This window comes from Corvus hawaiiensis, chromosome 1 (genome assembly GCF_020740725.1).
Source record: "Corvus hawaiiensis isolate bCorHaw1 chromosome 1, bCorHaw1.pri.cur, whole genome shotgun sequence".
Taxonomy (NCBI): domain Eukaryota; kingdom Metazoa; phylum Chordata; class Aves; order Passeriformes; family Corvidae; genus Corvus; species Corvus hawaiiensis.
In genome coordinates, this window is record NC_063213.1 from 94507742 (window position 1) to 94520677 (window position 12936).

The following is a 12936-nucleotide window of genomic DNA, read 5'->3' on the forward strand; positions in this document are numbered from 1 at the left end:
GGGAGACGTATTAGAGGGGAAGCAAGACCACAAAGCATATCTGAGCCACTTCCCGAATGCTCCAGAACACCAGGCTGCACATGAAAACTCATGTGCTCTCACGCAGAGATGAGGGAGAGAGGTGCATGTGTACAAGAAGAACAAGAGTGATGCCCTGAGAACTTTGCCACAAACAAACCCACAGGAATGACACAGGTTCACCTCACGTGCCCGCATGGAATGCCACCAGACCATGAAGCGAGCATTCTGCCGACTCTGACGTGTTTATGTCCTGGAAATACTTAGGCCTCTCATCCCGGCCCTAACAGAAGTCTTCACACAGGAACGCACACGGCAGAAGCCAGGAAATGAAGAGGCCGCAGTGTAGGAAACGAGGGCACAGCCCCTGCCATTAGCTGGGATGGTGCACATTTGCCATGAGCTGGTCACAAAATTATTACTTCCACCAAGGTGCTACTGGGCCTGAGGCAGTGCAGGACTGCTATAAAAGGCAGCCCAAGTCTCTGCTCTCGCATCCACTTCTCTCACCTCCTCCTCAGGAATCAGGTGAGTGGGAAGCCTCCAAACCTTCTCCTCCTTCTCTCCTCCTGCTTCCAGACCAGCTCTTTCCTGGCTGGAGGTCTCAGCTGATCGAGGCTGTCAGAGCCCAGGGCTGGCAGCTGCTTCTGCTGGGAGAAGGCAGGGGGGAGAAGATCTTGTGCAGAGAGAGGCTGGGACTTGGCTGAGGTGGCTCCTGGGCTTTGAGGTGGGCACTGCAGTGTGGGCCAGGAGGTGCCTTGGCTGCAGGGTGCTTGGGAGCACTGCTGCTTCTCAAGCGTCCTTACATTCTGCTTCTCCCTGCCCTCTGTACCAGGTGCACCTGTGACCCCGAGCCATGTCCTGCTGCCAGCCCTGCAACCCTTGCTGCCAGCCCTGCGGCCCCTGCCCGCTGGCCAACAGCTGCAATGAGTGCTGTGTCAGGCAGTGCCAGAGCTCCACCGTGGCCATCCAGCCCTCCGCAGTCGTGGTGACCCTGCCCGGGCCCATCCTCAGCTCCTTCCCACAGAACACCGTGGTGGGATCCTCCACCTCCGCTGCTGTTGGCAGCATCCTCAGCTCTGGCGGAGTGCCCATCAGCTCTGGCGGCTTTGACATCTCCTGCATCACCAGCGGCTATGGCGGCAGATGCTGTCCCCCCTGCTAAATCTGCTGGCAACATCCTCGAGCAAGAACCTCCACGACCTCAGAACTTGGGGCTGGACTGAAGATGGATCTTGGGAACAACGGATTTAACCCCTTGGATTACTGCTGTTTTCTTCCACTCTCTTCCCCTCCCTCCCTTTCCTGTCAGCACCACTCAATGCCAGCCTACTGGGACCTGTTGGCCTCCCTCCGTTCCTCTGCAGGCCAGGCAGACGGACACCCCCACTGCACCTCAGTGGTTGCTCCTGGTGTCCTCTCTGAGCCTGTTCTTCCTTAGACTCAATAAAGTTGTTTTGCATCCAAACCTGGGCCTCTGCTTTCTCCTTCCTTGTGTGGCAACTCCTCCAGTGAGCTCAGGGCAAAAGGTGGACACAGCAGAGGGTGGACACTCCACGGTGGACTTTAATTTGTGCCTTTTCCATTGGAGCTGACAAACACATCCCTGGCTTCTCCAAAATGGTGACCAGCAGGAGAGGATGATGTTAAAAGGTCACCGGTGAGGGAATGGCAATCAGCAATGCCTGGGGATAGTCCACAACGTCCTCTCTTCAAACAGCTCCCTCACAATAAGCCTTCTGCCCACCTTCTGTCCAGACACGCAGGGCTGAGGGGTTTCACTGGCTCAACCAAGCATGAGAACAGAACCAAAATCCTCCTCACATCGTGCTGGCAGCTGCCACTTTTTCCCCTTCTGGGTGTGGGAGAGGAGCAAATCTTCCACCTTCTTGCCTCCACCTCCCAGACATGGTCAAACTCTTTTCTCCACATGCCTCGTGCTCTTTGACAGCATCCTTCTCCCATAGCTCCTGGCTCAGGACAAAGGCCACGGTGGCCACAGGACTCCCACATCTCCACAGAGCCACCAGAACCCGGTAACCTCCAAGTTTCTCCATGAGGCAGGAGCAAGGAGCCCGGGAAAGAGCGGAGTGTCCCAAGGCTGCCTGGAGGCAGCATCAAAGGGATGGCCTGGCTTTGGGATTGTCCTCGGTGTGCCGTGAGGGCCGTGGGCCTCTCCAGGTCCCTGCCGATAACACGGGGCTGAGTGTGTGCGAGTGGCTGGCACTGCTGGGCAGGGAAGTCCCTACGAGGCTTGCAATGGCTGGGCTGAGACGTGAGCTCAGGCACAGCTATGGACACACACACACACACACAGACACACAAACGGGCACTGACACATTGCCAGCCTGCCCAGGTGTGCACAGAGATGAACCCAGACGCACAGACCCCAGCAAACGTGCACAGGCGCACGGGCAGGGGGCTGCACACAAGTGCTCTGCCCTGTGCACAACCATCCCCGTGTAGGCCAGAGACTCTCAGGGGGTGTTCCCACGAGTGCACAAGCCCAGGGATGTGCAGGCACTCGCACACACTGGGGCACAGCCACGCTGCCACGCACATTATTGCGGGGCAGCACATGGGGCACAGGCCATGGCAAGGGATGTGACTCAGGAGCTGCTGGGCAGCTCCCAGCCAGAGCAGGGACACAGCACTCCAAGCAGGACAGAAGCTCAGGCAGCAGTGCTACAGGGGTCTCATGGATTGTGCAGGCCGAGGAGGAAGGCAAAGAGCTTCTACCCCATGGGAAAAGCACACAGGGGAACCCTTGGGCGACAATTCAAAGAGCAGAGGGCTGGGAGCAGATGAGGCCCTTCCAGTCAGCAGGAATTAGAAAAAATCTGGCAGGGACAAATCACCAGAGTGCCTCAGGCTGGCATCACCTGCCTCCTTGGCATCCCTTCTGCAATTAATTCATAATTTCATAATTTCTGCACACCAACACATCCTTGCCCTCAGGAAAACTGGAATCTCACATACCAGCTCTCAGAAGAAGTGTCCGTGAGGGAATGGGAATGATGTAGGCCAGGAAACGCAAAGTCATGGTAGAGGGAACCAGCACGTCATGCCGTACCATTCCCAGAGATCTTTCCATTCATTGGGATCACACAGGAAATTTATCACTCAGGCAGCACGGACTTTGAGCCCTGAGGCACTGTGGGGCCAGCATAAAAGGCAGCCTAACTGGTGGCTGTCTCATCCACTTCTGTCACCTCCTGCTCCTTGGGAACCAGGTGAGTTGGAAGCCCCTTTCTCCTCCACCCTCTCTAGGACAGGGTTGAGCTTTCCAGCCCTTGTTCCCGCTCCTTGTTCTTCTGGGGTGTTCTCCGATGGTGCTCATGTGGGCAGAGGAGAGAGCGTGTGTTCTGGCCAGAGGCTGAGGCTGGGCTGAGGTGCTTCTTTGCATCCAGGCTGGGCAGCAGCACGGCTGGGGCTGGCTGAGCTCTGAAGGAGCGTGCTGGGCTGAGGCCCAGGATCCCCAGTTTGGGCCCGCACAGGCTGGAGCTGCGCAAGCAGCAGGGGCCTTGTGTTGCTGGGGGTGCCTTGCGGGCTGTGTCTCAGGTGTGCGTGTGCTCTGCTTCCTCCCTGCCCTCTGTGCCAGGTGCAGCGCCAGGCTCGAGACATGTCCTGCCCTGAGAAGTGCCAGCAGTGCCGGCCCTGCAACCCTTGCTGCCAGCCCTGCGGCCCCTGCCCGCTGGCCAACAGCTGCAATGAGTGCTGTGTCAGGCAGTGCCAGAGCTCCACCGTCGTCATTGAGCCGCCTGCTGTGCTGGTGACCCTGCCCGGGCCCATCCTCAGCTCCTTCCCACAGAACACCGTGGTGGGATCCTCCACCTCCGCTGCCGTTGGCAGCATCCTCAGCTCTGAAGGAGTGCCCATCAGCTCCGGGGGCTTTGACATCTCCTGCATCACCAGCGGCTATGGTGAAAGATGTTGTCGTCCCTGCTAAAGCTGCTGCCGCCACCAACATCCTCAGGCAAGAACCTCCACGACCTCAGAACACGCTGCTGGACTGAAGACAGAACTTTAAGACTCTGGATTTAGAGCTTCTGCCTATTGTTTCCTCTCCTCTCCTCGCCTCTCCTCTCCTCTCTTTTTTCTCTTCCTTTTCATTTCCTGTCAGCACCGCTCAATGCCAGCCCTAGTGGGACCTGCTGGCCTCCTTCCCTCTGCAGGCCGGCCAGATGGACACCCCCACTGCATCTTAGCGGCTGCTCCTGGTGCCCTCTGTGAGCCTCCTCCTTTTCTTCTTTTGACTCAATAAAGTTGGTTTTGCATTCAAACTTTGGCCTCCGATTTCTCCTTCTTCCTGTTGCAACTCTGCCTGTTTGCCCATTGGAAAAAGTGGAGGAAGCTGAGCGCTGGAATCCCGGCAGTGCAATTTTCTTTGTTCCCTTTCTCTTGGAGCTGACAAAGATGTGCCTCACTGTGAGGCTGGTGAGGCACTGTAGGAAATTGCCCAGAAAAGTTTTGGATGCCTCAACCCTGGAAGTGTGCAAGGCCAGGTTGGACACCTCTTTGATCGACCCGGTTTAGTGGGTGGCGTCAGTGCCCGTCTGCTGAGGGCAGCGGGAGTGGAAATAAATGATCTTTAAGTTCCCTTCCAGCCCAGACCATTTCTAATGACATACGCTTTCACAGAGGCATCACCAGAGTGACAAATGTGCTCAGTGTTGGGCAGCGCTGAGTCCCCTTTGGACACCCTTGGAACTGACTCAGTCAGACGCGGCGGGAGACGCTGCACTCCTCCCACAGAGCCCATTCCTGCAGCCTTATTTACAAAGTTGGCCTTCCTGAGCACCCACTACACATGAGGAAGCCCTGCTTCCCGGGAAGTGGCCAGCCATCACTTGCTGAGGGAAGTTGGACATAAAATTATTTATTTTTCTGCTTTTCTCATACACGCATAACGCTTTGTGTTTGCTTTAGCAAACTGCCTTGTAACAAGCTCCAAGTTGTTTTCTCTTTTATTTTCTCTTCTCTGTCCACTGCACACATGGGATTGATAGAGTGGCGTGGTGAGCACCATCCATGCAGCCAAGGCCAACCTTGGGACAGCTGGTCATCCAGCCCAGGGCAAGAGCAGGAATGAGCTGCAGAAGCGGGCATGGGCTGTTGGCCAAAGGGAGACGTATTAGAGGGGAAGCAAGACCACAAAGCATATCTGAGCCACTTCCCGAATGCTCCAGAACACCAGGCTGCACATGAAAACTCATGTGCTCTCACGCAGAGATGAGGGAGAGAGGTGCATGTGTACAAGAAGAACAAGAGTGATGCCCTGAGAACTTTGCCACAAACAAACCCACAGGAATGACACAGGTTCACCTCACGTGCCCGCATGGAATGCCACCAGACCATGAAGCGAGCATTCTGCCGACTCTGACGTGTTTATGTCCTGGAAATACTTAGGCCTCTCATCCCGGCCCTAACAGAAGTCTTCACACAGGAACGCACACGGCAGAAGCCAGGAAATGAAGAGGCCGCAGTGTAGGAAACGAGGGCACAGCCCCTGCCATTAGCTGGGATGGTGCACATTTGCCATGAGCTGGTCACAAAATTATTACTTCCACCAAGGTGCTACTGGGCCTGAGGCAGTGCAGGACTGCTATAAAAGGCAGCCCAAGTCTCTGCTCTCGCATCCACTTCTCTCACCTCCTCCTCAGGAATCAGGTGAGTGGGAAGCCTCCAAACCTTCTCCTCCTTCTCTCCTCCTGCTTCCAGACCAGCTCTTTCCTGGCTGGAGGTCTCAGCTGATCGAGGCTGTCAGAGCCCAGGGCTGGCAGCTGCTTCTGCTGGGAGAAGGCAGGGGGGAGAAGATCTTGTGCAGAGAGAGGCTGGGACTTGGCTGAGGTGGCTCCTGGGCTTTGAGGTGGGCACTGCAGTGTGGGCCAGGAGGTGCCTTGGCTGCAGGGTGCTTGGGGGCACTGCTGCTTCTCAAGCGTCCTTACATTCTGCTTCTCCCTGCCCTCTGTACCAGGTGCACCTGTGACCCCGAGCCATGTCCTGCTGCCAGCCCTGCAACCCTTGCTGCCAGCCCTGCGGCCCCTGCCCGCTGGCCAACAGCTGCAATGAGTGCTGTGTCAGGCAGTGCCAGAGCTCCACCGTGGCCATCCAGCCCTCCGCAGTCGTGGTGACCCTGCCCGGGCCCATCCTCAGCTCCTTCCCACAGAACACCGTGGTGGGATCCTCCACCTCCGCTGCTGTTGGCAGCATCCTCAGCTCTGGCGGAGTGCCCATCAGCTCTGGCGGCTTTGACATCTCCTGCATCACCAGCGGCTATGGCGGCAGATGCTGTCCCCCCTGCTAAATCTGCTGGCAACATCCTCGAGCAAGAACCTCCACGACCTCAGAACTTGGGGCTGGACTGAAGATGGATCTTGGGAACAACGGATTTAACCCCTTGGATTACTGCTGTTTTCTTCCACTCTCTTCCCCTCCCTCCCTTTCCTGTCAGCACCACTCAATGCCAGCCTACTGGGACCTGTTGGCCTCCCTCCGTTCCTCTGCAGGCCAGGCAGACGGACACCCCCACTGCACCTCAGTGGTTGCTCCTGGTGTCCTCTCTGAGCCTGTTCTTCCTTAGACTCAATAAAGTTGTTTTGCATCCAAACCTGGGCCTCTGCTTTCTCCTTCCTTGTGTGGCACCTCCTCCAGTGAGCTCAGGGCAAAAGGTGGACACAGCAGAGGGTGGACACTTCACAGTGGACTTTAATTTGTGCCTTTTCCATTGGAGCTGACAAACACATCCCTGGCTTCTCCAAAATGGTGACCAGCAGGAGAGGATGATGTTAAAAGGTCACCGGTGAGGGAATGGCAATCAGCAATGCCTGGGGATAGTCCACAACGTCCTCTCTTCAAACAGCTCCCTCACAATAAGCCTTCTGCCCACCTTCTGTCCAGACACGCAGGGCTGAGGGGTTTCACTGGCTCAACCAAGCATGAGAACAGAACCAAAATCCTCCTCACATCGTGCTGGCAGCTGCCACTTTTTCCCCTTCTGGGTGTGGGAGAGGAGCAAATCTTCCACCTTCTTGCCTCCACCTCCCAGACATGGTCAAACTCTTTTCTCCACATGCCTCGTGCTCTTTGACAGCATCCTTCTCCCATAGCTCCTGGCTCAGGACAAAGGCCACGGTGGCCACAGGACTCCCCCATCTCCACAGAGCCACCAGAACCCGGTAACCTCCAAGTTTCTCCATGAGGCAGGAGCAAGGAGCCCGGGAAAGAGCGGAGTGTCCCAAGGCTGCCTGGAGGCAGCATCAAAGGGATGGCCTGGCTTTGGGACTGTCCTCGGTGTGCCGTGAGGGCCGTGGGCCTCTCCAGGTCCCTGCCGATAACGCGGGGCTGAGTGTGTGCGAGTGGCTGGCACTGCTGGGCAGGGAAGTCCCTACGAGGCTTGCAATGGCTGGGCTGAGACGTGAGCTCAGGCACAGCTGTGGACACACACACACACACACACACAGACACACAAACGGGCACTGACACATTGCCAGCCTGCCCAGGTGTGCACAGAGATGAACCCAGACGCACAGACCCCAGCAAACGTGCACAGGCGCACGGGCAGGGGGCTGCACACAAGTGCTCTGCCCTGTGCACAACCATCCCCGTGTAGGCCAGAGGCTCTCAGGGGGTGTTCCCACGAGTGCACAAGCCCAGGGATGTGCAGGCACTCGCACACACTGGGGCACAGCCACGCTGCCACGCACATTATTGCGGGGCAGCACATGGGGCACAGGCCATGGCAAGGGATGTGACTCAGGAGCTGCTGGGCAGCTCCCAGCCAGAGCAGGGACACAGCACTCCAAGCAGGACAGAAGCTCAGGCAGCAGGGCTACAGGAGTCTCATGGATTGTGCAGGCCGAGGAGGAAGGCAAAGAGCTTCTACCCCATGGGAAAAGCACACAGGGGAACCCTTGGGCGACAATTCAAAGAGCAGAGGGCTGGGAGCAGATGAGGCCCTTCCAGTCAGCAGGAATTAGAAAAAATCTGGCAGGGACAAATCACCAGAGTGCCTCAGGCTGGCATCACCTGCCTCCTTGGCATCCCTTCTGCAATTAATTCATAATTTCATAATTTCTGCACACCAACACATCCTTGCCCTCAGGAAAACTGGAATCTCACATACCAGCTCTCAGAAGAAGTGTCCGTGAGGGAATGGGAATGATGTAGGCCAGGAAACGCAAAGTCATGGTAGAGGGAACCAGCACGTCATGCCATACCATTCCCAGAGATCTTTCCATTCATTGGGATCACACAGGAAATTTATCACTCAGGCAGCACGGACTTTGAGCCCTGAGGCACTGTGGGGCCAGCATAAAAGGCAGCCTAACTGGTGGCTGTCTCATCCACTTCTGTCACCTCCTGCTCCTTGGGAACCAGGTGAGTTGGAAGCCCCTTTCTCCTCCACCCTCTCTAGGACAGGGTTGAGCTTTCCAGCCCTTGTTCCCGCTCCTTGTTCTTCTGGGGTGTTCTCCGATGGTGCTTGTGTGGGCAGAGGGGAGAGCGTGTGTTCTGGCCAGAGGCTGAGGCTGGGCTGAGGTGCTTCTTTGCATCCAGGCTGGGCAGCAGCACGGCTGGGGCTGGCTGAGCTCTGAAGGAGCGTGCTGGGCTGAGGCCCAGGATCCCCAGTTTGGGCCCGCACAGGCTGGAGCTGCGCAAGCAGCAGGGGCCTTGTGTTGCTGGGGGTGCCTTGCGGGCTGTGTCTCAGGTGTGCGTGTGCTCTGCTTCCTCCCTGCCCTCTGTGCCAGGTGCAGCGCCAGGCTCGAGACATGTCCTGCCCTGAGAAGTGCCAGCAGTGCCGGCCCTGCAACCCTTGCTGCCAGCCCTGCGGCCCCTGCCCGCTGGCCAACAGCTGCAATGAGTGCTGTGTCAGGCAGTGCCAGAGCTCCACCGTCGTCATTGAGCCGCCTGCTGTGCTGGTGACCCTGCCCGGGCCCATCCTCAGCTCCTTCCCACAGAACACCGTGGTGGGATCCTCCACCTCCGCTGCCGTTGGCAGCATCCTCAGCTCTGAAGGAGTGCCCATCAGCTCCGGGGGCTTTGACATCTCCTGCATCACCAGCGGCTATGGTGAAAGATGTTGTCGTCCCTGCTAAAGCTGCTGCCGCCACCAACATCCTCAGGCAAGAACCTCCACGACCTCAGAACACGCTGCTGGACTGAAGACAGAACTTTAAGACTCTGGATTTAGAGCTTCTGCCTATTGTTTCCTCTCCTCTCCTCGCCTCTCCTCTCCTCTCTTTTTTCTCTTCCTTTTCATTTCCTGTCAGCACCGCTCAATGCCAGCCCTAGTGGGACCTGCTGGCCTCCTTCCCTCTGCAGGCCGGCCAGATGGACACCCCCACTGCATCTTAGCGGCTGCTCCTGGTGCCCTCTGTGAGCCTCCTCCTTTTCTTCTTTTGACTCAATAAAGTTGGTTTTGCATTCAAACTTTGGCCTCCGATTTCTCCTTCTTCCTGTTGCAACTCTGCCTGTTTGCCCATTGGAAAAAGTGGAGGAAGCTGAGCGCTGGAATCCCGGCAGTGCAATTTTCTTTGTTCCCTTTCTCTTGGAGCTGACAAAGATGTGCCTCACTGTGAGGCTGGTGAGGCACTGTAGGAAATTGCCCAGAAAAGTTTTGGATGCCTCAACCCTGGAAGTGTGCAAGGCCAGGTTGGACACCTCTTTGATCGACCCGGTTTAGTGGGTGGCGTCAGTGCCCGTCTGCTGAGGGCAGCGGGAGTGGAAATAAATGATCTTTAAGTTCCCTTCCAGCCCAGACCATTTCTAATGACATACGCTTTCACAGAGGCATCATCAGAGTGACAAATGTGCTCAGTGTTGGGCAGCGCTGAGTCCCCTTTGGACACCCTTGGAACTGACTCAGTCAGACGCGGCGGGAGACGCTGCACTCCTCCCACAGAGCCCATTCCTGCAGCCTTATTTACAAAGGTGGCCTTCCTGAGCACCCACTACACATGAGGAAGCCCTGCTTCCCGGGAAGTGGCCAGCCATCACTTGCTGAGGGAAGTTGGACATAAAATTATTTATTTTTCTGCTTTTCTCATACACGCATAACGCTTTGTGTTTGCTTTAGCAAACTGCCTTGTAACAAGCTCCAAGTTGTTTTCTCTTTTATTTTCTCTTCTCTGTCCACTGCACACATGGGATTGATAGAGTGGCGTGGTGAGCACCATCCATGCAGCCAAGGCCAACCTTGGGACAGCTGGTCATCCAGCCCAGGGCAAGAGCAGGAATGAGCTGCAGAAGCGGGCATGGGCTGTTGGCCAAAGGGAGACGTATTAGAGGGGAAGCAAGACCACAAAGCATATCTGAGCCACTTCCCGAATGCTCCAGAACACCAGGCTGCACATGAAAACTCATGTGCTCTCACGCAGAGATGAGGGAGAGAGGTGCATGTGTACAAGAAGAACAAGAGTGATGCCCTGAGAACTTTGCCACAAACAAACCCACAGGAATGACACAGGTTCACCTCACGTGCCCGCATGGAATGCCACCAGACCATGAAGCGAGCATTCTGACGACTCTGACGTGTTTATGTCCTGGAAATACTTAGGCCTCTCATCCCGGCCCTAACAGAAGTCTTCACACAGGAACGCACACGGCAGAAGCCAGGAAATGAAGAGGCCGCAGTGTAGGAAACGAGGGCACAGCCCCTGCCATTAGCTGGGATGGTGCACATTTGCCATGAGCTGGTCACAAAATTATTACTTCCACCAAGGTGCTACTGGGCCTGAGGCAGTGCAGGACTGCTATAAAAGGCAGCCCAAGTCTCTGCTCTCGCATCCACTTCTCTCACCTCCTCCTCAGGAATCAGGTGAGTGGGAAGCCTCCAATCCTTCTCCTCCTTCTCTCCTCCTGCTTCCAGACCAGCTCTTTCCTGGCTGGAGGTCTCAGCTGATCGGGGCTGTCAGAGCCCAGGGCTGGCAGCTGCTTCTGCTGGGAGAAGGCAGGGGGGAGAAGATCTTGTGCAGAGAGAGGCTGGGACTTGGCTGAGGTGGCTCCTGGGCTTTGAGGTGGGCACTGCAGTGTGGGCCAGGAGGTGCCTTGGCTGCAGGGTGCTTGGGGGCACTGCTGCTTCTCAAGCGTCCTTACATTCTGCTTCTCCCTGCCCTCTGTGCCAGGTGCACCTGTGACCCCGAGCCATGTCCTGCAACCCTTGCTGCCAGCCCTGCGGCCCCTGCCCGCTGGCCAACAGCTGCAATGAGTGCTGTGTCAGGCAGTGCCAGAGCTCCACCGTGGCCATCCAGCCCTCCGCAGTCGTGGTGACCCTGCCCGGGCCCATCCTCAGCTCCTTCCCACAGAACACCGTGGTGGGATCCTCCACCTCCGCTGCTGTTGGCAGCATCCTCAGCTCTGGTGGAGTGCCCATCAACTCTGGCGGCTTTGACATCTCCTGCATCACCAGCGGCTATGGCGGCAGATGCTGTCCCCCCTGCTAAATCTGCTGGCAACATCCTCGAGCAAGAACCTCTACGACCTCAGAACTTGGGGCTGGACTGAAGATGGATCTTGGGAACAACGGATTTAACCCCTTGGATTACTGCTGTTTTCTTCCACTCTCTTCCCCTCCCTCCCTTTCCTGTCAGCACCACTCAATGCCAGCCTACTGGGACCTGTTGGCCTCCCTCCGTTCCTCTGCAGGCCAGGCAGACGGACACCCCCACTGCACCTCAGTGGTTGCTCCTGGTGTCCTCTCTGAGCCTGTTCTTCCTTAGACTCAATAAAGTTGTTTTGCATCCAAACCTGGGCCTCTGCTTTCTCCTTCCTTGTGTGGCACCTCCTCCAGTGAGCTCAGGGCAAAAGGTGGACACAGCAGAGGGTGGACACTTCACGGTGGACTTTAATTTGTGCCTTTTCCATTGGAGCTGACAAACACATCCCTGGCTTCTCCAAAATGGTGACCAGCAGGAGAGGATGATGTTAAAAGGTCACCGGTGAGGGAATGGCAATCAGCAATGCCTGGGGATAGTCCACAACGTCCTCTCTTCAAACAGCTCCCTCACAATAAGCCTTCTGCCCACCTTCTGTCCAGACACGCAGGGCTGAGGGGTTTCACTGGCTCAACCAAGCATGAGAACAGAACCAAAATCCTCCTCACATCGTGCTGGCAGCTGCCACTTTTTCCCCTTCTGGGTGTGGGAGAGGAGCAAATCTTCCACCTTCTTGCCTCCACCTCCCAGACATGGTCAAACTCTTTTCTCCACATGCCTCGTGCTCTTTGACAGCATCCTTCTCCCATAGCTCCTGGCTCAGGACAAAGGCCACGGTGGCCACAGGACTCCCCCATCTCCACAGAGCCACCAGAACCCGGTAACCTCCAAGTTTCTCCATGAGGCAGGAGCAAGGAGCCCGGGAAAGAGCGGAGTGTCCCAAGGCTGCCTGGAGGCAGCATCAAAGGGATGGCCTGGCTTTGGGACTGTCCTCGGTGTGCCGTGAGGGCCGTGGGCCTCTCCAGGTCCCTGCCGATAACGCGGGGCTGAGTGTGTGCGAGTGGCTGGCACTGCTGGGCAGGGAAGTCCCTACGAGGCTTGCAATGGCTGGGCTGAGACGTGAGCTCAGGCACAGCTGTGGACACACACACACAGACACACAAACGGGCACTGACACATTGCCAGCCTGCCCAGGTGTGCACAGAGATGAACCCAGACGCACAGACCCCAGCAAACGTGCACAGGCGCACGGGCAGGGGGCTGCACACAAGTGCTCTGCCCTGTGCACAACCATCCCCGTGTAGGCCAGAGGCTCTCAGGGGGTGTTCACACAAGTGCACAAGCCCAGGGATGTGCAGGCACTCGCACACACTGGGGCACAGCCACGCTGCCACGCACATTATTGCGGGGCAGCACATGGGGCACAGGCCATGGCAAGGGATGTGACTCAGGAGCTGCTGGGCAGCTCCCAGCCAGAGCAGGGACA

At 56.9% G+C, this 12936-nt stretch overlaps 4 protein-coding genes across 6 annotated transcripts; all 4 read left to right on the top strand.

Annotated features, from left to right (window-relative positions):
• The first annotated feature begins 439 nt into the window (after positions 1–439).
• On the top strand, positions 440–1486 carry LOC125331199 (feather keratin Cos1-2-like). 2 transcript variants are annotated; one of them, XM_048315135.1, is made up of 2 exons: positions 440–546; positions 854–1486. In XM_048315135.1, exon 2 carries the CDS (start codon positions 875–877, stop codon positions 1181–1183), a length of 309 nt encoding a protein of 102 aa, XP_048171092.1. In that variant the 5' UTR covers positions 440–546; positions 854–874; the 3' UTR covers positions 1184–1486. The 2 variants fall into 2 exon arrangements, with proteins under 2 accessions (XP_048171092.1, XP_048171093.1); XM_048315136.1 differs by lacking the exon at positions 440–546 and adding an exon at positions 602–745.
• A 1671-nt stretch (positions 1487–3157) lies between these two features.
• Positions 3158–4301, top strand: LOC125335365 (feather keratin Cos1-1/Cos1-3/Cos2-1-like). The gene is made up of 2 exons (XM_048322929.1): positions 3158–3251; positions 3620–4301. The coding sequence occupies exon 2, from the start codon at positions 3641–3643 to the stop codon at positions 3965–3967; it is 327 nt and encodes a 108-aa protein (XP_048178886.1). The 5' UTR covers positions 3158–3251; positions 3620–3640; the 3' UTR covers positions 3968–4301.
• A 1280-nt stretch (positions 4302–5581) lies between these two features.
• On the top strand, positions 5582–6628 carry LOC125335375 (feather keratin Cos1-2-like). 2 transcript variants are annotated; one of them, XM_048322940.1, is made up of 2 exons: positions 5582–5688; positions 5996–6628. In XM_048322940.1, exon 2 carries the CDS (start codon positions 6017–6019, stop codon positions 6323–6325), a length of 309 nt encoding a protein of 102 aa, XP_048178897.1. In that variant the 5' UTR covers positions 5582–5688; positions 5996–6016; the 3' UTR covers positions 6326–6628. The 2 variants fall into 2 exon arrangements, with proteins under 2 accessions (XP_048178897.1, XP_048178908.1); XM_048322951.1 differs by lacking the exon at positions 5582–5688 and adding an exon at positions 5744–5887.
• A 1665-nt stretch (positions 6629–8293) lies between these two features.
• LOC125335385 (feather keratin Cos1-1/Cos1-3/Cos2-1-like) lies at positions 8294–9447 on the top strand. Its single transcript, XM_048322961.1, has 2 exons — positions 8294–8397; positions 8766–9447. Exon 2 carries the CDS (start codon positions 8787–8789, stop codon positions 9111–9113), a length of 327 nt encoding a protein of 108 aa, XP_048178918.1. The 5' UTR covers positions 8294–8397; positions 8766–8786; the 3' UTR covers positions 9114–9447.
• The last annotated feature ends 3489 nt before the right edge of the window (positions 9448–12936 follow it).

Coding starts and splice junctions, on each gene's coding strand:
- LOC125335385 (XM_048322961.1), top strand. CDS start 8,787: ATGTCCTGCCCTGAGAAGTGCCAGCAGTGCCGGCCCTGCAACCCTTGC.
- LOC125335375 (XM_048322940.1), top strand. CDS start 6,017: ATGTCCTGCTGCCAGCCCTGCAACCCTTGCTGCCAGCCCTGCGGCCCC.
- LOC125335365 (XM_048322929.1), top strand. CDS start 3,641: ATGTCCTGCCCTGAGAAGTGCCAGCAGTGCCGGCCCTGCAACCCTTGC.
- LOC125331199 (XM_048315135.1), top strand. CDS start 875: ATGTCCTGCTGCCAGCCCTGCAACCCTTGCTGCCAGCCCTGCGGCCCC.